Source organism: Falco rusticolus, chromosome 7 (genome assembly GCF_015220075.1).
Source record: "Falco rusticolus isolate bFalRus1 chromosome 7, bFalRus1.pri, whole genome shotgun sequence".
NCBI lineage: Eukaryota > Metazoa > Chordata > Aves > Falconiformes > Falconidae > Falco > Falco rusticolus.
The window spans coordinates 62,440,330-62,467,814 of NC_051193.1; the positions used below are offsets into that span (position 1 = coordinate 62,440,330).

General features: G+C 38.9%; 1 protein-coding gene across 2 annotated transcripts in view; it reads right to left on the reverse strand.

The window, feature by feature from the left end:
- The window catches only part of SLC25A21 (solute carrier family 25 member 21), a 255,282-nt gene that overhangs the window by 17,491 nt on the left and 210,306 nt on the right, over positions 1-27,485 (reverse strand). The window contains exons 2-5 of one of the 2 annotated variants that reach the window (XM_037393515.1): positions 10,974-11,040; positions 7,951-8,142; positions 4,201-4,260; positions 1,669-1,776 (exon numbers count right to left, since the gene is read on the reverse strand). In XM_037393515.1, the coding sequence (XP_037249412.1) occupies positions 1,669-1,776; positions 4,201-4,260; positions 7,951-8,064 (282 nt within the window). In that variant the 5' untranslated portion in view covers positions 8,065-8,142; positions 10,974-11,040. The remainder of the gene's footprint in view (positions 1-1,668; positions 1,777-4,200; positions 4,261-7,950; positions 8,143-10,973; positions 11,041-27,485) is intronic. The other variant, XM_037393514.1, reaches the window with a different exon arrangement.

Sequence of the window (27,485 nt, forward strand, 5' to 3'; positions counted from 1 at the left end):
CGCTGTGATTACTGGAGTATTTTGAAGGTCATCAAGGGAGGGATGCTGTGATTAAAGTAAGCAATTGCATAAAATTTGCTAACTAAAACACTCCAGACTTGAAATAAAGTTTACAATAGAGAAAAAAATAAAAATGTATGAAGCTAAAGGAAATATTGGTCTCTTGCAACTTTACAGGAAGTAGTTTAGTCAAAATATAATACTGGTGTACTTACTCTCACAGCCAGAGGTTTTTACTAAGATAGGTTAATTGTATCTTCACAACTGTGAGGAAGAAAGATCTAGAATACCTGCCTAGTTTATAGTAGTCCATAATTTTTTCATATTACTTCTGTGCAAGACAGATACTCTCACACATTGCTTTCTCCCGCTTTCAGTCTCTCTCCTCCCAGGGTCCTGACCTTTTCACCCCTGTACAGTATTAGCTCTGTCTCAGTAACTTTGCTACCCGTGGTTAAAAGAGGTCTAGGCTGGAGGCTTGGAGCAACCAAACGCTTCCTTCACATGCACTGAGAATTGACCAGAAATTTACCAAAAGTTTTAAAGTTTATTCTGGAAGAGAATGCTTCTTTGGATGAGTTACAGAGTAGGTAAGAGCTATGATATTTGGAAATCAGTGGCAATATTTGCTCAGAGTGCACCTGAGGAGCTTGACCCAAACAGCTTACATAAATGGCTGGGTGATAAATCTCATTCCCGTGCATCCTGTAAAAAAAGAGTTCAATTTGTGCAGGTAAGTGCTACAAGGCATGCAAGTATTAACTCAGTCAAAATTTAATAGCAGAATATGCAAAAATCATATCTCACCAGGGATTCAGCCAACCTTTTCATGCCATGCTTATGTGATTTGGCACTTCTATCATGGTGCAGCTGATTTCTCAAAAGATTTTGAAAGAGCTAATTTGACAATTGTTAGTCTTATTCACTGAGAAAATAAAGAAGGAACTGTGTTATTGCCTTCCTTCACTTTAGCCTTGAATTTTCTACATTAAAATTAACTGAAGCTGATACATTCATGGGAACACTTGATTTGGATGAATCGCTGTTTTCCAGTTTAATCTTCTTCCCCTTTCAGCTGTACCCAGAACTATGGACAAAGTCAGTTTTGCACAAAACAATATTTGAATAATAAAACTGAAGTGAAACAGGTATTTAAATTATCGGTGTGCTTTATTATATAACTATTTTCTGGTTTGTGTTTATAAATATGGAGACTTACAATATAAATAATTTCACCCAAGACTCTAAAATCTACCAGCTACATTTTGAACATAAAATACACTAGCTGGACCCCGGTGAAGGCACGGGGACGTGGTGTTTTATGCTAACCTTTGGTGCTCATTTGGAGCCTGCTGGGGTAAACACACTGTGTACAAGGTTCATACTTCTGGGTTACAACCCCTTGCAGTGCTGGGCTGCGGGCTACTCTGGAGGGATGAAGGTACACTTCAGGCACAGAATATTTACAAGGGAGATGCTGACAATACTGTATGCATCTCTGCATATCAGAAGGCATCATCCATTGAGTCTCTTCTATCTTTTTCCATTTCTGCTAAGCTGGTGAGAAAATAATTTGTATTGACCCATTACAGACATTCTGCTCTAAATACGAACCTTGAAGAGCACTATGCCTAATAAAGCAGAAAAAGAATGGAGCAGTTCTCATACCTCTACGATGGCATTCCGATTTGCCTGTAAGGTAACCTTTACTACTTCAAAAGGGTTAACCACAACTGCCTCTGTCAACCCAGATCCCAAGCCAGCAACTGCAAATGCCTGGGGAAGTTAAAAATAAAGGATTAAAATTTCCCATACATCAGATTATGAAACTGAATGATACAATGCAAATTGTGAGATTACAGTGGTCAGCAGTACTCTATTATTAAACAATTTTAGTCCTTGATTAGATGCTGACAGTTCATGAAGACAATATGATGATAGCCATAAACCACATTCCAAAAAATAAAAAATAAAATGTCATAGCGCTGTCAATTAATTCTCTTTTCAGCTGGAAGAAAAATTGTGATATCAATTTATTACAAAAACATGCAAAAACAATGCCCTCATGCTAACTTTGGGTGGAGTCTGAAAAAACCCACAAATATAAATGCAGTTATGTAGCACTGGAAGAATATAACAACTCTGCACTGAGCATTAAGCATGTAACACTACCATATTAACCTAAAATTAAAAAAAATGTAAGAAATTAAAATAACGCAGTACTTCAGCAAGTTACATAAGTAGAAGAGAAGTTCTCCTAAGTAAATACCAATCCTGGAAAGGTTTATATGGGAATGAGTGGCGCACACAGAAATGTCAGCATTCACTGCAAAGATGAATTAACTTAATTTACGTAGAAGCTGATGGTACGTTATAGCCACAGATATGGAGAGAGTCACTGCTTTGCCTTCCATCATGACACAGCATTTAAAAATACCTTAAATTGTTTGTAACAGAAAAAATAATATTGATATATTTAGATCAACTGAGAAGATGCAGAGGAGTTGATTTTAGTGATCACTTTATACATTTATTGCTTCCATGTAACATCTTCAGACTTTCTAGGGGCTGAAAAGATTCCCAGAACCAAAATAAAATGTCCTGACTATGTTTGCTGACATTCAAGGAGAACAATGGCAAGGAAAAAACAATAGCGAGAAGAAAAAATATTCAGTACAGAGGGATTTGAGCAGGGATTCTTGAGAGCTCAAGAACGAGAAGAATGGTAAGTTACAAGGGCAGTGGCAAGCTCCAGCCCTCCTGCCTTTGGAAAAGACTGTGTTATCAACAAATCTGTTTTACCAATATAAGGTGGGAACATAATCTACCCCTTTCATCATCAATCATGAGACTGAAGCCAGCAGGAAGACTGTGCTGATGTATGCACCCCTTTTTTAACAAAAAATGTTGTCTTACGAGGTCTGTTGAGGCACCTAGAAGCATTCTGCCTAGCTTAGACCAGAATCCCTCTGAGTCTTCTTCTTCCCTACCTACCATAGCTATCTTAGGGGCAAAAATGCCTCTATGGCAACAGTACTGCACCACAAATATCAGGGGTGTCTGCTGGTTGCTGCATCTGCTATAGGAGTCAGAGCAGCTTTTGGTCAGCCAGTGCATGTTTATGTGTTTCCAGCATATTTTCCTCCAAAAAAATGTGCTGGTGTACTACAGAACCTTAAACTATGTTCTTTCCACTTCTTAGAAAACAAATACCAACCTCTCTATTTACATCTTAGGATGAGAAAAGCCTGCTGAAAAATACAAGATAAAATAGGAGGTACTGTAAACAACTATAGGGTCGGTCAAATAATTAAGAGGAAGATTAGTTAATATTATTTCATGAATCACTGCAATGGAAGGCAGATGTAAATGGAAGCAATACTGGTTGAAAGAAACCTGAAATAACCAACACCTTTATAGCACAACCATAAAAATATCAATTGTTTCCTACACTTGTGATGTCATTATTGTGAAAAATAGATATTTAATATCACTCACATTCTTGCACCACAGAAAGCAGCAATTCTAATAGAAAGTATTTTATTCCAAATGGTACAATAGCAGAATTAAGCTTTATATACGAGAATGCAGAAGACACATGCAATCTACATCTTCGCATTAAGACATTTTTGTGTATATGTATGTACATATTTTAAAACAGTTACATTCTTGACATGAAATCCTAACTCCACTGATGTACAAGAGAATTTTGCCATTGACCTCAAAGGAGGTAGCAGCTTCTTATCAATAGTTTATGTTTCTATTATAAAGTCTTTAAGATAAGACTGAGATCAGTATTTTTGTTACAGTTGCACTGTGCCTTGCAGAATAGCACTTTAAGGTCAAGGCATCAAACGAGTCACTATCACATGACTAAATATTGATAATGTACAACTTTATTTCGTTATTTTGCAAGAATGAAGAATGACAAGCTACATACAGAATCTTCCATGGTTACTGTCACTACTCATGTCACTTACAAAGTAAGGAATTATTTTGAAGGAATTTGATACAAAAATTAACATAACTATAATTTTGTTAAATCCTGTTATCATTGTTTTCAAGGGACATGTCTGTTCTGAAAAACTGTTGGTTGAACTGTCTCCTTTAATTTTGGGCTCCTTATATGGAAGAAAACTGATGGGACTGTTCAGCATACACATATTAAATTAGAACATGAAGTTCTGCATCCATACATACCAGTCCTGGCGGTAATGATGCATATCCTAGTAGCTTCTTGTATTGTTCAAAGGTGAAAAACTGTAAATAAAAATCAGTGTGTTGAAAAAAATTGAGTTACTTATGCAAATTAGTAAATTCAAACTACAATGGAGCTTCACTACTTTGTACCCTGAGTAGCCATGTGCAGTTCTGCAAAATAAATATAAGCCACTTCTGTTTAGTGTTAGATGTGCAACAGCAGACAACTAGGCTTCAGAACTGATTTTATTAGTGTATCATGGATAATAACAGCATAAGCACAATTAATGTTTTACATAAGAGTCTGCTTACAACACATAGTTCATTATTTTAATTTAGAAACTTTTCTTCTATCATTTGAACTTTCATATACTGCTATAAATGTAGTAGCAGATACTATAATTTCTCCCAAGAAACTACCCTCACATCTTTAATGCAATATACTGCAATTACTTTCACAATTCTCAGATACTAGTCTACTTATCAGAGAGACATAATTGCACATTTTGAAGAGGGAAAGTCTGTGGATTTTTATAACCTACTGTCAACAGACACATTTATTTTAGGTTTTGCTCTTTACAAATAAATCTTTCACCCCATTCTCTGCTTTCGGTCAGCGGTGCTCAGAACCTTACAGTATCTGCAGTTCCTTAGAGGATGAGTTTTGAAAGGCGGGTGTTTGAACTTCAGGAAAGAAATGAGAAGCTCAGTTTCACCTGCACCAACATGAAGAAAGACAATTGTCACAGCAGTCTCCAAACTAGCCAGCTGCAACAAGGTCTTTTACCATCACATACCAGTCCCTCTGCTGCCTTCTCCTAGTCTCTCCTCATCCAGGGCACGAGTTCTCATTCTTTTTCTCCACTCTGTTTCTTCCTCCTCTTTCTTCCTCGGCTGCTCTCTCTGCATTGGTTGCTCAGCCACTTAACAGAACCAGCCACAGCTGCACCTTATCTACATCGGCCAACCCGCTGCCCCTGAAGCCAACCCACAGTTGTATATTATCAATGCTAATTAACTCAGCTTCATTCCTCTACAGGCAACCATTTGTAAATGGTTTACTTTGCAACCTAACATTTCTTGCTACCCAGATCCGTTAATTTTCAGAATACCTTTTGTGAAATCTAAAAATCAAAGCAGAATAAATTGATTAATTCCTCCAAGAAGAGTGTTGAGAATAACCCTGACTTCACTGAAGTCAGTAAGAATCTTCCCATTGACAGGCAGGCAGACTCCCACTGCCTATTTCTGTCTGTGGACACAAAATCTAAGATGCAACAGTCAAGGTATATTCTAAAGAAAGAGTATTTGTGATATTTTACAAATTATTGTTAAGATGCCCTCTGAAATACAGCACACAATCCTGGCCACCTTTGTTCAAAACAGATGAGTTCAGATTACAGCATGTTCAAAACAGGGTTACCAGGACCATAAGGAGAACGTAAAGATTATTGTAAGAATGAAGACTGAAGGAGAATAAATGCTTGCCTTGTTTAGTCTATCAAAAGAGAGGCTGCAAGAAAATGAAAACCTAGGAAAGGAAAGACATGTAACATAAAGTAATTGGGTATAAAAGTAAAAACTACTCATAAACAAAATGTGGCTTGAAAACTGGTGAAGCTGAATCAAAGGAGTGGGGTCCTGAAACAGTCTTCCAATACGAATAACGAAGGAAAAATCTTAATCACTTGTAAGGGAGAGTTTGATAAGTTTATGAAGGATATTATAGAACAGCAAGGGAATAGACTTGCTGACCTAAGAGATCCTTTCTAATCCAGCGCTTGCGTAGAGCAAATTTCCCCAAACCCCATAATTTTAAAAATTCATATTCTGCAAATATGTTGCTGAAGCCATCGAAAAAGCGCTTCAGCTTAATGCCACATAAGACAATTCTGAGGGCAGAAAAACTATTTTCTAGCATGAAGAGTAAGGACAGTAGAAAATCTTGCAGATCATAAAGAGCAGACACCTGAATTCCACGTAAACCCAAAGATATTGGAGGTGTTATTCCATGTAATTTTCACACATGGAACAACACAAGGCCTGTAAGTACAGCTCACTATTTGTGAGTCCTGTAGTCTGTCCAAGAATTAGTCACAACTTTGCACACTGAAGCACGTCCAGTATTACGGGACTGAACAACAAAAACCGGTCACAGCTTCACCAAGGCTGCATCCACGCAGGTGGGTACCCCCTAGAGTGAGGGCTGTCACATCCCTGTATAGCAAAAGTAAATAACTAGAACCTCTGACTTTCCTGGCCACTTTCCAAAGTTGACCTGTAACGCTTGATTAGTTTAGAGCAAGTGGATTTAAATGAAGGTGGGATCCTCTGAAAATCTGCGTGTTTTGCTCCCACACGTGAGGCTGTATTCCCTCCTTGTAGCACCCGCCCATGTGTGTGGCAATCACACTTTCACTGTGAGAGGAAAGCAATGGGATGAGGTCAACAGAGATGTGGGAATCATAAGAAACATAAGGGAACAGAGTTTTTTAGACAAAACAGAAAGACTGGGTGACCTGTGCTGGGTCTCAGCCAAAGAAGACAAGGTCAGTCCCCCAGGGCTCAGTTGCCACAGACCTATCAGGACAAAACAGCTTTTCCATAAACCATGTGTACAGGAACACGAGTAATAAGCACCACGTTGTCATTTTGACTTGTTTAGAACCCTGTCAATAACATTTTTCAGACGAGACCTGCTTCAAATGAAGTCACTAGAATCACACCAAAACCATCAGAGGACTGGGTGTTAACGTGTTAATAATGCCACCACATTTAAACCAGGAGGGAATATGTATACATAATGCAAAATTAAGATGTTAAATTCTGAAAAGTGAAGGACTGATACTCTGGCAAGGGGATAGATACTTCTTTTTATCCTCAGTAGGGATTATTTTCTCATTTTGTAGAAAAGGTCCTAGATGCAGAGCCCAGATTTTAACTGCCCTCCAAATAGTGTACAGATTCAATACTAATCTTGCAAACATCCTGCAAATATGTTTAAAATTGTTGTACTGGCCTTGCCAATAATCAGAAAAGACAGAAGTGTTACTCAGACTGTAGGTCTATCTTTTTGGATTTCTGAAGGTATTTTATAGGTAAAAGGAACTCTCTGAGAAAATGTCGGTTGTGGGTGGGTGAGTTACTTCACTGAACTAAATTCATTTCTTATTGTGATAAACTTTGCTTTATTCTCTCTCCAGCATCTTTCTACTCATTGTTACCCTCCTAACCTTTAATGGAATTTCTGGTATTCCTTAATGTCTTCCATAGTGTTACAGACCTGTAAAATGGTTGTAATAACGGCAGAAATACATTACCTAGCAATTTTTTGGTCTTAAAAATGTTACCTTAAAAATCAATAGCTTCCTAGAGCCATAAATAAAATAACTACTTAACAGGAACTATGTTTTATATAATTTTTTAAAGAAAACAAATCAATAGTAATAAAACTCAATATAAATGTTGCTGGGTGTACTAGAATGGATAGTATACACACAATTTTGCCAAAAACTTTCTAGTTATATCATATGTATTTATATCATGTACAACCACCCAAAATATTTTTAAAAGCATGGCATAATTTATCTTTTTCTCTACAGTTTTATTAAGTTAATAGCTTTGCACAAAAAGAATATCTCAGAATAAACGTATATAAAACATGCTTTTGTGTACATAATAACCAATATTGTCCATCTGGCAAAGATACACTTTAATTCAAGTTACACAGAAAATAGTCAAAGTACTTACCAGATGTCTCAATAACTCTAAGGTAAAAATATATGCTTGCAACAAGATGTCTGGGAACACATGAACAATATAAATTTGCCCCAAAAGTTCATCTGTTAACCATTGTATTGGCATCACCACTTCTTTCCTCCAAGTTCAATCTAACATAAAGTTATAAACTTTGACTTTTCGTCTTCCAGAAATATCAGCTTTCTTTTTAGAAGGAAAATAAAGAGAGAGAAACAAAAGAAATAGCAAGACAGACATGAGAACATAGTTGACTAAAAGTGAAGCTGTATCTTCAACACTTAGCTGAATAACTGGGGCTAAATACCTTCATTTTAGTAGCTTTATATTTATTTGCAAACATCTACACCAGAAAAATATAATATTCCAGTAGCACAAGTACATTTCTTCACAGTACAGAATCTCTCTTGTCCTTTCTCTATACACTTTCATGAGATATAGAAGTCTACAACTAGAAGCTTTCAAAAAAGTTCATTACAAACACAAACCGAGGCTGCTGGAACCTAGAAATTGCCTCTGTACCTTCTGTGCTTTCTCAAGTCTCAAAACCTTATGCATGGACACAGTCTTCCTCTAAATCTCACTAGCCAGTTTGGCAGTGGACAAAGAACATTCTGGGGCCTGGTAAAATGAGGGAAAGTGTTAGAGGAATAAAAGGTGGAGAGTGAGCCAAAGGAAGCAGTGACTTTTCCGTTGGGGTCATATCCAAACCAGTGGATAATATGGAAATTTGACACAAGCTGGATTCTCTTCAGGTCAAAGCAGGGGTACAAACCATATTTTGGATGTTAGAAATTGTACTGGCATACAACACCTCACGTTGAATTGCTTCAGTACCCAGGTTCTTACAAGGACATTTCTGTCCTGCCCTATTCTGTCACTGAATTCTTCTAACGTAGAATATGGTTGATATCTCAAGGTAACTTAAAGTCCTCCTGGTCTTCTAGGAACAACTTAAACTCCTCCTGCTGTCCTAGGAACAGCATAAAATTTAAAGGAATAGTCTAAAGAATTTAAAATAGCATTTAAACCTGGTTCTCATGGTTGCAGAAACACTACTGAGCCCTCACTGAGCCCAAGAACGAGGTAGAAAGCACCCCACGAGGGGTGCACCAGTAAGCCATTTAAGGAGCTTATGATATACAAGAAGCTGAGAACTGAATCTGTTTAGCCTGGAAACAAGAAGGCTGAGGGGATCTAATGCCTGTCTTCCACCGTCTAAAGGTTATACAGAAGACAAAGCCAGAGTTTTTCAGAGTTCCTCAAAAGAAGCACAAAAGGCAATAGGCAGAAGTTGCAACCGGGGAATTTGGACTGGATAAGGCAAAATTCTTCACAGTGAAAACCATTAAACACCGGAGCAGGAGCACAGAGAAGGCTGCGGTCTCCATCCTTGAAGATTTTCAGAACTTGACCAGACATGGCATCCAAGCAACCTCATCAAACCATGAAGTCAGCCCTGCTTTGAGCAGGAGGCTAACCAGATGACCTCCAGAGATCCCTCCCAACTGAAATCTTTCTATGATTCTATAATTATATTGACTCACATGGGGTTTAAGCCAATTTAATAAATCTGAGTAAGAGAAAGTGAGTCAAGATTGTTGCATGACTCAGGCTGGTAGGAGAGAAATCGAACCTGGGTTGGTGCTGTAATTAAATATATGCTGGAATCTAAAAGGTATGGTCAGATTGACTGTGACCTGTTTCAAATGAAATTAAATGGAGAGACAGAGGAAACACCACAGTCTGAAGAAAATGAGTTGTTAGGAATCTTCTAAATAGCATCCATCTTCACTGCCACTTTGCTGTTAAATAGAACTTCAGTTTTCTTAGTTGTACTAAGCAATTTTGAGCTAGGTGACATATGTCATTTGCATCTAAAATGCCAATGCAAACAAGAAGATGACATTACCAGAACTCCTTTAGGATTCCATTACAAGGTCACATCCTGTCACTTTATACAAATATTATTATTCCTCTGTAAAGGAATTGGAATGTGAATGATTAATTGCAGACTAAGGACCAGAATTATATGCAGCCTTTTTAGAGAGAAACCAAAAATGAAAGTAAGGAAAATCAAGACATTCTGTATAATAACTGCTTTTAGACACATTTGGTGCAACTATGGGAAACTTCGAAGTTCTGAAGTAAAAGATAAAGAAGCATTTGCTCGGAACACAATAGATGCTTTGATAGACTAGATTAATTATTAAGATGAGGTGTTTAATTACTATTTTTAAAATTTTAATTAAAAATTAATTAATTGAAAATGTTGCATGAATGAACTGAAAAAAATGTATTTTGTTTAGGAGCGTTACTAAAATAATGCTCTATAAATCAACATAAAGGATAATAAAATCTGATCAACATTTGACAGTGAATACACTTTGATAGGCTAGCATCTTTTTCAGCTGTAAGAGCTGGAGTAAATATTTTTTGCATGATGAGGAGTTGTACCCATTACTATGTTCAATCTGTAAAAAAGTGAGAGTATGGAGTAGAGTGCTCTTTGGAGTACCAGAAAACTCTGGGCAGCACTTCAAACCTACAGATAAACTGCTACAAGTTTCTGAGTAAGTACTTAGTAGGAGTGGTTTCTTTAATGGCTTCTTATGTTAATTTATTAGCTGTTCTTAGTTTTGCAAGTTGCTAGGCATTTTCACTAAAACAAAAAGTCTAAACCAGAGGGAATTATGAGACTAAAATATCACTTAAAGTATTTTATAAATTTTGATTATATAAACTAATTGTACTTTTTTTTTTTTTTTTTCCATAGTAACATAATACATACAGGTCAAAACCAGCCCAGCTTTTAAAAGCCTTATCCTACACTTCTCACTCAAGCACAGTTTTTATTGTGCTATGAATAGGAAAGTTTCCTCCTAGTAAAAATCAGAGGATTAATATGCCAAATAAGTTTAAGATTCTAATGTCAATCAGTTGGGGAGAAATAAAATGTTTTACAGCTGCCACTGTCCTTACTCACATTTTTAAAGGAGGAAGTATGGGGTTTTTACCTTCACTGCCCTTTTGGGTGTCTCAGCCAAGATGGGAGGAAATATTCCTTTGTAGAAGCCAAGCAATCTATTGAAGAAAAAAAGAAATTATTTTAGGATCCATAAACAACATATCATTACCATACTGCCACTTCTATTTTTACTTTTGAGTAAAACAATTAATCTTTCAGTCTTTCCAAGCCTACAGACAAATAATGATACTCTGCTTACTTGCTAAGTAACTAGTGTGCTACCAATTCTATTATGTGCTGATGAGATGATATAAAAAGAATTAGCAATGAATAAGTAAAAAATATTTTTTTTCTGAGTAGACAAGAAATTGTGTTTAAAGGAAGATTAACAATTTTGACAATGAAGAGGAAGTATTATGTCATTGTTTTAATTTTCTTGACATAGCAATGATAATATGAAAAAACTGAAGTCACAAAAACAGATTTGGAAAAAACTGTGCAAGTTGCATATAAAAAACCCTGCATGCTCATCTTCGGACTCTAGGTTAAGGCATCTTTTGAAAATTAGTTTTAAATATGCCTCAAAATAGATGAGGTATTTTTTTTGGCAATTTAGTTTTAACACAAGTTAGCTATTCAGAGAGACATAACAGAATGTATGTATTTCATGTTGGAAAAAACATTTGGGCAATATCTTGCCACTGTACTCATTCAGGTCTTTGCCCCTCTGTTGCCTGGCTCCATAAACACCTAAGGAGTTTACAGTAGCTGCAGACTTTTGGAGCTGGCCTGAAGCCAAAGATCACTTGTTGCAATGCTTTGCTTTGCATCATCTAAATTTTACGTAATCTATATCCATATCTATATCTATCTATCCCTACCTGATACAAGCACACATGGCATTTGCAGGTAGCCTGAGCTCTGCTTACAAGGCTGATGTAGATGCATAATGCTGGGTCTTGGGCATGCTTTAAATTACAGGTAATTCTCCAAATCCCCAGACAAGATAAAAGTAGACATAGTTCTTGTCTGCTAGGTCTCCACATTAATATCCACTTGGGTAATGCACGGGGAGAGTTCAGAAAGACATCTAATGCAATCAACAAGAAGCTTCCTTGCCAGGCAACGTGGGTATAATTTACAATTTACTCATCTTCAGAGATTACACATTTCTTCCAGGACTGTAAGAGGATTCTGTCTACAGAAGAAATCACTTCTTAAAGCAAAGCATTTGTGTCTTCTTAGAATGTTGAAAGGTGGTGTTGTTGAAAGGTGATGATTCACCTTTCTAAAACAGCCTATTACTTGTAATATTTTTGCAGGGTGTGGAAGAATCATTACATCAACAGATACTCCTATAGTTATCCTGTGCATGTCAGAGGAAAACAATTAAATTCAGATTCACCACGTGAATGTAAAATACCACAAATGCTACACCAATTTTTTCCACCATTCTAATGCTTCTCTGGTGTTGTCTTCTTAAGTTGCTCCAATATAAATAAAATAATTTAGACTTTGTAAGATGTTCAAAGTGGGAGTTTCGCTTATCCTTCCTCTGAAGTAAGCAAGGTATGAATTCCAGTCCATGATTAAAAGAAACTTTGAGCATCTTATACAACAATGGTTTCATGACAAAACACTGAAACTCCTTGGGTAGGAGATTTCAGGAATTCAGTTGAGTTGTCAGATGTTTGCATTTCCCCAAAGTCTCACATTCCAAAGATAGATAAATAAACATACATACATACCTGTATCTACCTACATAGATATCGATATAACTATAGATATGGATATAACGATATACTGGATACAGTCTTAGTCGTTAGCATTTCATACACATTCAGAGTATTTTCTTGCTGATTCAGCAAGCTATTGAAACGTTGAATAAATTTAGGCATGTGATTCATACAGTTTAATGTGAGTTCAAACTGAAACTGAGGTCCAAGTAGGATCAGCTAGAAGAACACAGATCCCTATAAACACTTTCTTCCTTTCAGCTCAATCTAAACCACTGTAAGCATATCTACAACAGGCATCCCATTTGGAATTTCTAGTACTTTGGCATGATTGGAATTGGAAAATGAAAATTGCTCCACTGCTCTACTCACAGGTATAGTTCTGACTACAAAAAAGTGAGACCCAAACTTGGTCCAGATTTTCTCATTAGTAAGAGATGCATCAGCAGAGAAATATGCAGTGTAAAGCCACAGTTCTGTTCTAAAAACACACAGCAGCATTACCTAGCTTTGCACAGTAACACAGGTTGCTTTTCCAGGTTGTCTTCTTCTATACTCCAGTGTATACAGCTATTGAACATATAAACCCTGTAACATTCCCACAGTCTCTGAGGATCTCAGGGAAAACTTTTCAGAGAGAATGTGGGAAGGAGGGATATACCAGGAATTTAAGCAACACATCTGCCACCTCAGCATATCTTGTGAGGCAGTTAATAATCACTTCTAGAGTAATCCACCATTCTTTCACAGGTAGGTGTTGAAATACCAGCAGTTCAGATGATCAGGTGGTGGATTGTTTGAAAATTCTAGAGAAATGGGAACTGAAAAAATGAAAAGCAATTATCCATTGCTCCTGAATCACAAAAGGGTTGAAGATGGAAGGGACCTCTGCAGATCACCTGGCCCAAAACCCTGCTCAAGCAGGGTCACCTAGGGCCAGTTGCCCAGGACCACGTCCAGACACCTTTCAGATATTGCCAAGGAGGGAGACTCCACAATCTCCCTGGGCAACCTGTGCCAGTGCTCGGTCACCCTCACAGTAAAAAAGTGTTTCTTGATGTTAAGATGGACCCTTTTCTGTTTCAGTCTGTGTCCATTGCCTCTGGTCCTGTCACTGGGCACCACTGAAATGGCCTGGCTCCACCATCTTTGCACCCTCCCTTTAGCTATTTGTGCACATTGATGAGATCCTGCCTGAGTTTCCTCTGCTCCAGGCAGAACAGTCCCAGCTCTCTCAACCTTTCCATATGAAGGATGCTCAATTCCTTAATCATCTGAGTGGCATTTTTCTGGACTCTTGGCAGTATGTCTATGCCTCTCTTGCACTGGGGAGCCCTGAACTAGACCCAGCACTCCAGGTGTGGCCTCACCAGGGCTGAGTAGAGAGGAAGGATCCCCTTCCTTGACCCACTGGCAACAGTCCTCCTGATGCAGCCCAGGACACCAGTAGCCCTTTTGGTTGCAGGGCACATTGCTGGCTTGTGTTCAACTTGGTGTCCACGAGGACACCTTTTCTGCAAATCTGCTTCCTAGCTGGCTGGTCTCCAGTGTAATACTGGTGCATGGGGTTGTTCCTCCCCAGGTGCAGGACTTCACACTTCCCCTTGTTGAACTTCATGAGATTCCTGTCAGACGGTTTCTCCAGTGAGTCACCAGAGCCTTTGCCCCAGCAGCTTCAGCAGCTGTCCCACATGTTCCTGTGTTCCTTTCACCACTTAGACACTTACAGAAGCCCTTCTTGTTGCCCTTGACATCCCTCACCAAGTTCAACTCCAGGTGGGCTTTGCCTTTCGTAACGATGTCTCTGCATGGTCAGACTGCCTCTATATTCCTCCCATGTTACCAGCCCTTGCTTCCACCTTCTGTATATTCCCTTTATATGTTTGAGTTTTGCTAGGAGTTCCTTGCTCAACCACACAGGCCTCTTGGCATTTTTGCTTGACTTCCCATGTGTTGGGAAGGACTTCTCTTGAGTGGAGGTGATCCTTGAATACTGTCCAGGTTTCCTGGACTCTTCTTCCCTCCAGAGCCTTATACCTGGGATTTTTCCAAGCAGCTCCCTGAAGAGGCACAGTCTGTCCTCCTGAAGTCTAGGGCTGTAATCCTGCTTTTTGCCCTGCTTCTTCTTCTCAGGGTACTGATGTCCACCATCACCTGGTCACAACAACCAAGGCTCCCTTCCACCATCACATCCCCAGTGAAGCCTTCCTCATTTGTGTGTATGAGGTCTAGCAGATTATGTCTCCTCATCGGCTCCTCTTTCACTTGTGTCAAGAAGTCATCATTAATGCTCTCCAGTAGCCTCCTGGGTTGCTTTTGCCCTGCTATGTTGTCATCAAGAATTATCAAAGTGGTTGAAGTCCCCATGAGATTCTGTGCCTGCGGATGCGAGGCTGCCTCTGGCTGTCTGCAGAGGGCCTCATCTGCTTGTTCCTCCTGGTCAGGCAGTCCAGAGGAGACACCCACTACAAAGTCACCACTACTGCTCTGCTTTTTAATCCTTACCCATGAGCTCTCATCATTCACCCTCAGGCAGAGCTCCATGCACTCCAGCTGCTCTCTCCCTTAAAGGGCAACTCCCCTTCCTCGTCTTCCTGGCCAGTCCTTCCTAAAGAGTCTGTCCACTGCAGCGCTCCAGTTGTGCAAGCCATCCACTGCCTCTCTGGGGATCCCAACAAGATCCCAGCCCTGCAGCTGCACACAGGTCTCCATTTCTGTGTGTTCATGCCCCATGCTGCGTGCCTTAGTGTGCAGGCACTTCAGAGAGACTTCCTTGCTCATGCAAATGCTTGAGGTGATGCAATTTCAGCCCCATTTTTGTTCATTTTATGTTCCTCGTTGTTCACGTCACCCCAGGTCCTTTGCTTGTCAGCCTGTCCATTGCTGCCTTGTGGTTCCTGGTTTAAAGCCCTCTTAACTAGGTCAGCCACCCTGCAGCAAAGATACCCGTGCAAAGATATCACCGTGCATGTCGTGAACTGATCAGCTTATTGCAACTGTAAGCTCAACACTGAAGATTTTCTGCTAGAGGAATCTCTACTGTGAACCAGGAGAATCCACAGAGCTCAGCAACCATATTCACTCCCTATGAACCCCTAAAATTTTAAGGGATCTCTAACTGGGTTTCACTACTTTAGTCCTCCTTTCCTCTGTGGAGGCAAATCTCATCATGAAAAAGACAGGAAGGAGTTAAGGTCTATTCCTATGGAACACATTAAGTTTAAAAACACATGAAAACTTTGAGGATATACATCCATATATGCAATATGTAATTCAGTAAACATGGTAAGAACTAGCTCAGTATTTAATTATGAACTGTGGTTTAGGGTTTTTTTTTCCTTCCTCATTTGAAAGAAACAGAAAAAAGGTTAGTAAGCACAGCCAGCGAGATGAAAGGAATAAACGAAAGGAAAGGAGGAAGCAGAAGACAATCCCAGCTCATCACTGCCTACTGTCAACTGACTAATTTTTTGCATAAAGCATAGTTCCTTTTAGAACCTTCTGTGCCTGAGGTGGAGAACAAGCAGCTGTCCCCAACTTTTCCAAACAATGCTTTAAAAACTGTGCCCATAAAAGGTATAATTTTGGAAATCTTTGCAGAATGAGGTATTTACTTAATTTAAAAAAACTAGCATGATAGTAACAAAAACTTGAATGGCTTGGTAGAAAGTAAAAACACACACAACGATCTTATACTTTTCCTTGGTCAGTAACACTCAGCCTACTTGCACATGGTGTATAAAATTTTTCAAAGACAAGTAATGAATGGTGATGATATGTCACATTTGAAAGATATTATCACCTGGGTTCAGGTCTTCCTTCAGAAAACTGGTGTTCAGAAAAATTATGGAACCGCAGCAGCAATCACTGCAGCATTTGATAGAAGAGAGAGGACGTGACATCATATCCCTTGCTAGAGACACTGGAAAGAACGAGTAAATCTCTAACAGAAACACAGCTACATCTTATTTTGTTTCAGCATTAAAGGTCTAAATGAACATCACCATTCAATTGTATTCTGGGCAACAGCCCAAACTCATCTTTGCAGCAGTTGATTTTGAAACATTACAGTCAATCATATCTTCTCAATTTGTTCTTTCAGGCTTTCGCTATCCTTCTGGTTTCCATTTCTTGTTTGGAAGCCTTGAGTCATTCACCCTGGCAAGACGACCAACCTAAATCAGTTATTTTCTTCAAATTATACTGAAATTGGGATCTTGCTTAGTTTGTTGTTTTCTTCCTCTGTCTTTCACATAATTCTCCCTTTAAGGATCTAATAAAGCTGATTGAAGGCATGAACACAATATTGCCTTTCTTCTGTTGCTGTCAAGTCCAAGTCTCTTACCCACATTGTTTTATAATTGAAACAAAAAACCTCTTAGGTCCAATTCTGCTTTCATTACCTCTGCGTTATCCCAAGTATAAATAAAAACCCTGGGTTTCATGACCATGTCAGTTACATTAAACGAATGCGCCACTTTCTGATTTTACAAAATGTTTTATTTCAACAAAGGGAAGGAATTTTGAAGACATGCTTGGTAAAAGGGTGGGTATTCTTCAAAAAGAGGAAGACAATATGTCTAAATGTAATACAATTTGCTAGAATGTAATTTATATGAGGGAAAATGTACCTTTTTATTTCACGGTATGCAGCATGTTGTGAATTTATTACAAACAGAAAATAAAACCAATTGAAAACAGGGCAATATTACTTTAATATAGCTATTAGGGTGAAGTAATCTTTAGGTTGACCTAGCTGGAGATTTAAAAGATTTTAAATTCCCACAGGTTTCAGACAAACCAGCAAGAGCTTAGTGAAGGCAGGCACAAATTAGTACCTACCGCTAAGAAAAAGGGACTTACAATTTAGCCATTTATTTTGAGAGCAGCAAGACATTGGCCACTTCACACGTAGTTCACTCTCAGTCACGGTGCCTACAACCATTTGCCCAGCTGAAGAGGTATGTTCTAGGGGAGGCTGGATGTCATTCAGGGGCAACAGGCACAGAGCTGGGCATACTTGAAAAGATAGTAAATGTTGGACACATTCACAGAAAACCAGGCTTGGACACTCTGTTGCTCTCCAAAAAGCTCTTTTTCTTGTGAAGTGCGTTATGTATATTATCCTACTGCAAATGTTAAACACATGTCTTAACAGGAACCTCATATAAAGCTATCAATGACACACTTAGCCAGGCTGGCTTCTGAATTTCTATTATGCAAATATATTTCTTTATGTTCTGTGTCTACTATACAGATATCAGCCATTTTAGATGCCAGCACTAAATATTAGGTACTTCTTTTCATAGCATATTTCACTTTTTTTCACTGAGCTTTCATTGCAACACATGGGAATTAAGGAAAAACACAATTTTTTTTCGCAGCAAGTAAATGTAATACAGAATTATGTGTTACCATGTGTCTGTAGTAACACTGATGTTATACTATATGCTAAAAGAAGACCAAGTGTCCAGCTACAAGAATACTAGAAGCAGACCAATTAATGACAGAAATCTCTCAAATAATTTAAAACAACATGGAGTACGAAAAGTGACTGGTTAAAAAGGAAGGGTCTGTCAGTGAAAGGTATTAAGATACTTCAGAAAAATTAGTAAACAGCGGAGGAGCTGGCTCAGAAACAATCAGACTGGCCAAGAAATGGATAAATAATCAGCATCAACCTACCTCACTTATTCAAAATGACAGTCATCACCATATTTACGGCATGTGGGACATATTATGAAGGTATTATGATCCATCATCCATGTGACATATTCTTATTGAGAAATGAGCCTTTCTGCCATGAGTATTAATCACCTCTCAATCTCTTGGTCAAAATCCTTGCTAATTTTTGGCTTTCTAGGCTGCACTCTGAATTTAAATGAGTCACGGGACACACCTAAATATAAATCCCTCAAGAAAGGGAAAGATGAAACCTTCCTCTTCCTTTCTGGTGTCTACAGCAGCAAAACCTGAGAGTAAAAAAAAAAGGAATCTTTCTTAAAATTTCTCTCTATTCAAATGAGTCCTTTCTTATACTAGATATTTCTCACACGCTTTCTGTGCTTTGCTATATTCAAGTGCCCCCCCCCCAAATTCTAGGAAGGTGAAGTTGGAGCCTTACATTGTAACATACAACATAGTCTCAATGGTTCTCCATGTGTAAAAAAAGAACATCTTGTTCTGGCATTTTTTTCCCCAAGGATGATCATAAATTAATTACTTAAATGGTACATTGTTCCCATGTACTGCTTGAGTAATAGATTAATGTGTATTGAATTAAACTGCATTTTAAAAAATGCAATCTGCTCACACCTCTGCCACTTTGCAAGTGCCAGGGGCCTGGGAAACCGGGCTGAGAGCTGCTGCCGAGGGAGGAACTGGGCTGCTTGGGAGGACGGTGATGGCTGCTGGGTGGAGAGGCAGCACCCCGGCAGCTGGCACTCACCGCTCGCTCCTGCTGCCACCAGCTCGGCAGCAGGAGCAGCAGCACCAGCTTCGCAGGGCTCCTGGCCACCTTTGCCCACTCCTTCCTAACACTTTAGTCTGGCCCCCATCACCAGTGAGCAAAGTACCAGTTCTGCCCCCTCTTCTGAGAAGCCTTAAGCTGGTCTGTTTGATGTAATTCCTGTTGAAATCAGTGCAAATGGCAGCGTTATTGTCACTGGCAGCTGGTCTAGGCTCTTACAAAATTGCCTGCATGTAATCACTAGCTGGGCTGTAGAATGGGTCTACATGTCTCATTTCTTACAACTGACAGCATTTTCTTCCCCCAAAGACTTTCCCTCTAGCTGCCCCTTTGTTTGCAATAGGAACAAGCTACAGACATGCCAAAACAGCTTTGCCTACAGCTTCTGAAACAGAAAAATTCTTCATTGCATCTTGAATTGTCAGAACTGGCAGAATGCTTCATTTGTTCAGTAGGAGTTTTAGTTGTTCAAACACTAGAAGAGAATTTAAAGGTTTTTTTCCCCCTCTTTTGCTAACAGTACTGCTGTAACTGGTACGACAGGAAGCAGTCACTGTTTTAAAGCAGCTCCACACCTATGTCTATTGAAGCTAAAGAATGCATGAAAATGATTCATTTTTAGTTTTGATACCAGAGAAAAAAATAGACTTTTGTAGCTATGTGCTTAGAGATCTGTTTCTGACGCTAAAAAAACCCACACAACCACCCACCAGAGAAAGGATAACTAGATGTGTTTTCTGGAAAAGACTGACAGCATTTCTCTGTGTAAAACTGATGCTGTGATTCATTAAACGAAAAATCATGAGATGAACAAAATTTCTGTGCTTGCCTTGGGAGCGTGTCCCACTCAGATTGGTTGTGACTTCATAAAAATACAACATTAAGTTGTTTTAATTCCATCAGAAAAAAACGTGGCTCAGGAAGGAAAATTTTGATTGCAAGTTAATGTTAGCCTTCATCGGAATAAGTTATACTCTTCAATATCCACATGCGTAATCCCTAGGGAGTTATATGACTGCATGTATGCTTTCCCATCTGCTAGCTAAATATGAGATTCAAGAGGCTTTCGGTGTCATTATACAGATTAGTGACTCTCCCAAGAGGACTCTAGGCTCATGATACAGTGAATAACTTACAATGAGATTTAGAAGACCAACTTGCAGAAATCATTTTGTGTTTGTATGAGTTTTGCACCTGCAATTATTTGTGCTTGTAATTTAGGTTACTTAGATGTTTTTAATTTACAGATGCAATCAGTGATGTAGATACTTAAACTTAACTGAACTGCAGGCAACCATAACTGCAGGTGCAAAATTTTGACTGCAATGATCTGAATCCATAAACACATCCATCTTCTGAAATCTAAAGTAAAACTAGGCCAGCCGTGCTTTTATAGTGTTTCTAACAAACTAAAAAACTTACACATTTTTCCCGTTTCTCAAAAAAATCTCAAGGCAGCACTTTTTAGCATTAAAAAAATAAGGTACATTAAAAATACACAAACATGCACATAATAATTAATTTGATTCCATCTTTTAGCATCTTGACCTTTGGGGTATTTTTCTTACTCCCTTTACAGCACCTCTAGAAGGAAATCATAAAAGATTCATGATTTTGTAACAGCAATACTGTTGATAGTTGCACCAGTAGAGAGCAACAGTCTTATACGCAGAGAGATCAAAGTGTGCAGCATTTGTAGCACTACTTAGGCAGGGAACGGCACCACGAATACGTACGCAGATTGGCACTTGAATTTCCATCTGGCAGACAGTTGTGGTACCTAGACGTACCATGGGAGCAAAAGGTATTATTGCACAGATGTGTGAGGAAACTCGCACGAATGGCCACTACCTGCCTAAAGACAGACAAAATACCTCTGTGAGTCGCTGAAACTGGAGTCTGCTGTAAGAAAGTTATTAGAGTTTTACGTACTTGGGAGCAAGGAAATAACTCCTCAAAAAGCAGAAATTTCTTACAGTTACAGGTACTGTCCCTAGGTACCAAGACGGTGTCACAGATCCCTTCCTCCCCCACCGGGGTGCCACCACGCAGTGCCAGCGTGATACAGCGAGGGCATGGGTGTGACGGTGTGACACCAGACTCCAGCCCTTTGTTCCAGCCAGTTCAGCCCGGCCCAGGTTACACTGCTTAGGAAAACTTGCTCAGATGAGGATCTGTGCTATACACTGACTGTCATGGATGCTGGAGAGATGCCCAGAAGGATACCTCCTATTCTTCACACACCACACACAAACACCCTAAAAACACCACATGGGTTAATATATCATCCTCAATGTTACTCCAATCTAAGAACAAACAGAGCTGACAGCTAATGCAAACAAACTTATTTTCATTTTTTTCTACCACAATACATTATGAACATGAAAACTCCCTTTTCAGGCAATATGCAGTGGTGCTTTCAGATTCCACCTTCAGTACTACGAAACTCCCACACTATGACGACATTCCTCTCATCCTTCTCACCCAATTTATAAGATTAAGTGCTATGATGTCACGTGTTGTGGTTAAACCCAGCCTGCAACAAAGTACCATGCAGCCGCTTGCTCAGTCTCTCCCACCCCCCATCCCAGTGGGATGGGGAGGAGAATCAGAAAAACGTGAAACTCATGGGCTGAGATAAGAATAATTTAATAATTGAAATAAGATAAAGTATAATAAAACAACAACAACAATAACAATTGTAATGAAATGGAGAGAGAAATGGAGAGAGGAATAAAACCAAAGGGTAAAAACACAAGTGATGCACAATGCAATTGCTCACCACCTGCTGACTGATGCCCAGCCAGTCCCTGAACAGCAATCGGTGGCCCCTGGCCAAGTCCCCCAGTTTCTATACTGAGCATGACGTTCTGTGGTATGGAATATCCCTTTGGCCAGGTCGAGTCAGCTGTCCCGGCTGTGCTCCCTCCCAGCTTCTTGCTGGCAGAGCATAGGAAGCTGCAACGTCCTTGACTTAGAGTAGCACCACTTAACAACAACTAAAACATCAGTGTGTTATCAATATTATTCTCATACTAAATCCAAACCACAGCACTGCACCACCTACTAAGAAGAAAAATTAACTCTATCCCAGCTGAAACCAGGACATCACATCTTTACTTTGTCTGGAGAGGTGACTAACTAACTTCACTCTGAGTTTCTCAAAGAGAAAAAGAACAGGCAAGGTAGGTTTAAAGGACAGAAATGAAGAAGATTTACCAAAGGTTTACCAAAAGTTTCCAACCAAAGTTGACTGTTAAACAATTAGAAACAGATTTTGCAAGGCTTTACACCAGTGATATACTTCATTATAGTTACTGATGACAAGTTATAGTTGCTGCTACAAGGTTTAATGCAGAGAGATGTAAATACCTTTTGAGACCAGATCAACAGGCAGACAAATGTGTGAAGGGAAGAACCATATAGAAGTTGCTGCCATAATTGTTATTGTTGCTGATTATTATTCAGTGATCTACTCTTATTAAATATAGCCGTGCCCCGTCTGCCAACAGTCTCCTTATATCCAAAGACATCTGTAAAGAGCACTGACTGATTTCTGAAAAAAAGTAATGAAGTCTGTGTCTTAGTGATGTGGCAGTTTCTACTGGATTATTTATTTTTTTAAAAAACCTTGCAATGTGTTCTTTGAGTAGCAAACCTGCCTCAGCAGGTTTGACCTGAACATCTCTTTTGAAATGTTTTCTTTTTCTCAATATACTTTTCTGATCCAGCACCCTTCTCAACTTGAATTGTTCTGCAGAAAAGAAATTTTGCCACTTTGGCATTGAATAAACAAAACAAACAAACCCTCTCTCCCAACTTACATTTAAAAGCATACGAGCATTTTACTTGACAAATGAACGGAGCGTTCCATGTATCAATTCAAGTAAATGCAACCCAAGCTACTTAACAGCAGACAAACGGTCCCGCATTTTACAACTTCAAATAATAATACCTTTATAACCATCAAAAAGAAATTCGATTTGGGTCACACTTGCTTTTATTCTAGCTCTCTAATTTTCTCTGAATTTGCAAGAAAGAAATCTTTTTTCTTGTGTTGCTCACACGCATGCCATGAGGCTTGCTCAGGAACCAGCTCAGAGCTGGATTTAGAACTCAGCCACATTAGCTGGTGTTTATCACTGCACCTCGGCAGCAGTATGATTTGCCATGATCTCACACTCTGTAAGTGTCACTGCAATTTGCAACCACACTACTTCCTTGTTCTCCATCATCAGAGAGCATTACAAAATCAATCTAAACAACATTTCACTAGGCATGACTAAATGATTACCCAGTATTCTAGAGCATTGATTTAGAGACACGTGAAAACCTGCTCTATGGACAGTATAACCAACAAGGACATGAGAACACATTTATATTGTTTTCATTAGGGTAACAAGCAGTAAGAACTGCAGCTTCCTAGCAAACTGCTATGAAAGGGCAGAAAGTCTGTGCTACAAGCAGATTTGCAAGGCAAGGTTGGGCAGAGAGCTCCAGGTGCGATGGGTGCTGCTGTAATTGTAGCTGGTCTTGGACGAACAGTTGGTAAAGTTGTTTGGAGGGCCAGGCATCTGCAGGCAATGCTCTGAGAAAAGGCATCCAACACTATCAGCATTGATACACAACACAGGAGGTTTTTCTATGGGCTCTGTTTTGCTGCAAGTGAAAAATGCTGAAGAGCCCACAAGCGTCAGTGAGCATTTAATAAAATGTGTCTCTGCAGTTCAAGAAGGAACTACACAATTTATGATTTTGAACTGAAACTATGCAAAACTGGCAATACAGGAAAAAAAAAAAAGAAAAAAGAGAGAGAGACTGAGCAGCATTGTCAACAGCCTTGCGTTCTCCTTTTGGGTTACACAAATTCAGACAGGGATGTCACCTGAGGCCAGCTGAAAATTATCTGAACAGCTGCATAACTAAAAAATGAGAGAAATAATAGCTTCTTGAGCCGTAGTATTTCTGAAAGCAGTAGTTTAACTTAACTTTCTGCCATGATGCACTGGTTGGTTTTTCTTCTGGGGAAGAACATACTTTTTAGTAAACACATTTTTACACTTATGTAAAAGTGAGTAACAGTAACAGAGTTATGGACTCTCTCACTGATTCAGCTCCTGCTAAAGTCACAGTATTTTATTTTATTTATTTATCTTTATTTTAATAGAGTTTATACCACAGCTTTTGCAAAGGAGTTTTAAGAGAGCTTGGAGAACATAACTACCCCTTTTCTTTCAGAGACTACATGTTTCTTAGTTTTTTTCTCTAAGCATTCAAGACCTTTTTGTACCTGTGGTTCCTATTCTTCTTCAGTTTTTATCTATGAAGCTTATAATCCCAGTTCCAAGCAAAAAAGCTTGGTACCGTTAGCCTTCCAGACACAAAACAGTGCAGCTACTGTTACATTCAAGCTTTAAGCAAAACCAGTGAGTCTACCGTATGGATACTGATATATGTCTATCGCCCTATACTGTTCTACACCACTAGCAAACACCACCAGGCTTCCACGAATAACATATATTTTGATCCAGGATTTGTAACAGAAATGATCTTTTGGTTTAGAGATACAAAAAATGGCTAAATGTTCATTCTGGTAATGAATGTCTAAAACTCACACTTGAGGATATAAAAAAAAGAATCATAAATAATCAATAGAGAGTGGAAAGAGAAATGTAATGCTTTCCATCATCTCTGGGGTCTGCCTTACACATGGACCCCTCAGAAACCACAAAGTATAAAGCAGTGCCTCATAATATAATGGATACTTGTACTTTGTAGGTGCAGTACATTTACCATGCGTACAGATGCAGAACGTAGCAGTGCAGGGAGCCCTGGTACCGCAGCTCGAGTCTGCTACCATTTGAGCTAAAGCAGAACTACATTAGCTGGCACTCACAGCAGTTCATTTATCCTGTCTGCGGGCAAACCATCACAAGGCAGCAGCACAGCACACACACACAGCCACATCACTTTTCGAGCAAAATGAGTAGAGAAAGTAGGTAAGGGGAAAAACACAACCTTGTATTAAGTTTAATGTATATACCTGTCTAATTAATTCATTTTTCAAAATTATTTAAGCCTCTGGGAACGCAGCCTTTCTACGAGACGTTATACTTGAATGGCACTACTTCACAACAAGTCAAGCACATAGAATCATCTTAGACATGACGAATAATGAAGTATTACTTGAGATTTTCAGCTTATTCACTCCATACTTGTTTGTGATGATGTGGTAAAAGAAATGCTTTGGATCTCAGCTTTAACCATTTTACTGGACATCTGGTGTTTGCTGCTTAAAGTTTCACTATTACCAGGGTCATTGTAATTCTATAGCACATCTGGGCCAAATTCCCTGGCAGTTTTTAGTGAATTCTGTGGCAGTGGAAACATCTGTAGCTGTGCACAGTTCCACACATACAGAATTGTGAGGAGTTGCAGAATGTTCTTGGATCTTTTGCATTGCAGTGTCCAGGAAATTACCCACTGGTAATGGATGATCTTTCAGTTATATATATATATATATATATATATATGTATGTATATATAAAATCTTCTGTGGGATCTGCCCAAATCCAGTACAAACCACACAGATTCTAATCGCTGATGTTCTATTTTCATCAGTCGTTAAAGAAAACACTGATGCCTCTGTCTTCATGTTTTCAGAAGTACACACAGCCCTTGGAGATATTTTCTTGGAAGTGGGCGGACTGGTGCAATGTGAAACTGGCCTGCTGTCACTGAAAATTTTGAGAACGGCAAACAAAGCCTAGGGTACAAGAGTTGAAGAGAGTGAGAAGAGAAATTTAGCAACAGAGCCTTGCAACAAAGGACGAGGCACAGTAATCATTAATTCCTATCTTCTAAGGTAAAAATAAGGATTAAAAAAGTGGAGCATTAACAGACATCTGCCATTTGTATGTAATCAACTTTTGTGTTAAAATTCTGTTAATGACATTATAGTGAAATTACGTTTTGATTATTTGTTTTAAAATGATAGAATATAACTGTTACTTGTTACAAAGAAAGGCCTGTGAGAATGAATGGTCTTGAATAAATAGTCTCTGATGGCCCAGACCCTGAAGTATTTGTGCCAACTGGTTAGGATTAAATCAATATATTAAAATTACCTGGACTTGATCCACAACTTTGCTTTGCAAAACAAAAAAATAAAAACAGCGTCGCCCTCCCCTCAAAAAAAAATAATTGTTTAGCACCATGTTTCTTTCCAGTAGTGTAACACATCATTGACTAAGCCACCAGAGGAACAAACTAAATTTATTCTGTTATTTGCTGAGTCACTAAGCAGTTCTTGTTCTATGTGCTTGGACTGGCAAAGTGAATCACTGGATAGAGTAAAACCTTATCTATATCTCAGCCTAAATCCTAATCTGAATTAAATGCTAAATTCTTAGGAAGGAGGCTTGCTCTGGGTCAGCCTACAGCATTTTTTCAGCCTCAGAAGAGGCTTTGAAAGTGATTTTACAGAAGATAATGCAGTATGCTGAGAGGATCATTTGGAGGATGTAAGGAAGAGCAATAATAAGCAAGAGGGGTGAAGAACTGGACAACATGTCTGTATGGATAGTGCAGCTTGAAGGGGAGAGCATAAAGATGCCTACCCTAGGAGGAAAGATCTGTGCTAGGAAATAGGTCAGACATATTAAAACCACATGTAATAATTGCACAAATAGCTGCATTTAGTAACTGCTTGTTATAGGGCAAGCATTCTTCAGCGATGTACCTGGTTTAAGAAATGCCTACACTTTCCCAACAAAGCTTTCCCCAGATGTTCAGACCATCTCCATGTCACAGTCTTCGACACTCATTTGTGCTAATACAATTATCTGTAAAACTGCACTGTACCCCAGATCAATAAAGAGTGGAGAAAGGAATCCAAACAAGGAAATGCTAGAAACAGTAAGTCTTTCTGGAACAGAAATCTGAAAGAAATGTATGTGGAAATGACAGGACGAGAGCAAAAGAAGCTAAAACATTAAACCCGTGATGAATGTGTAATCAGAGAATTTATGGTCTGAAAGTCTGTTCAGGTTGACTGAAGGGATGCTCATTAGGGATGAAAACACCTTTCACTTTGCTGTATTTGTTCCCATACAGATTAAAGACAACATTGGTCTTGAAGGTAGAGAATCTGAGCAGCAGACTAGGTGGAATGCAGAGAACAGCCAGAAAGAGCCAGAGATGGTGCCTGGAACAGAGAATGTATGATATTCCCTACCAGACTGAGGCAGAAATTCCTTCCTTAACCCCAAACTGTAAATAGGTAAGACTTGAGCCTCCAAAAATACCTCCCCACCCCAACCCCAATGGATTTCCTATTTACCTTGAAGGACTAATC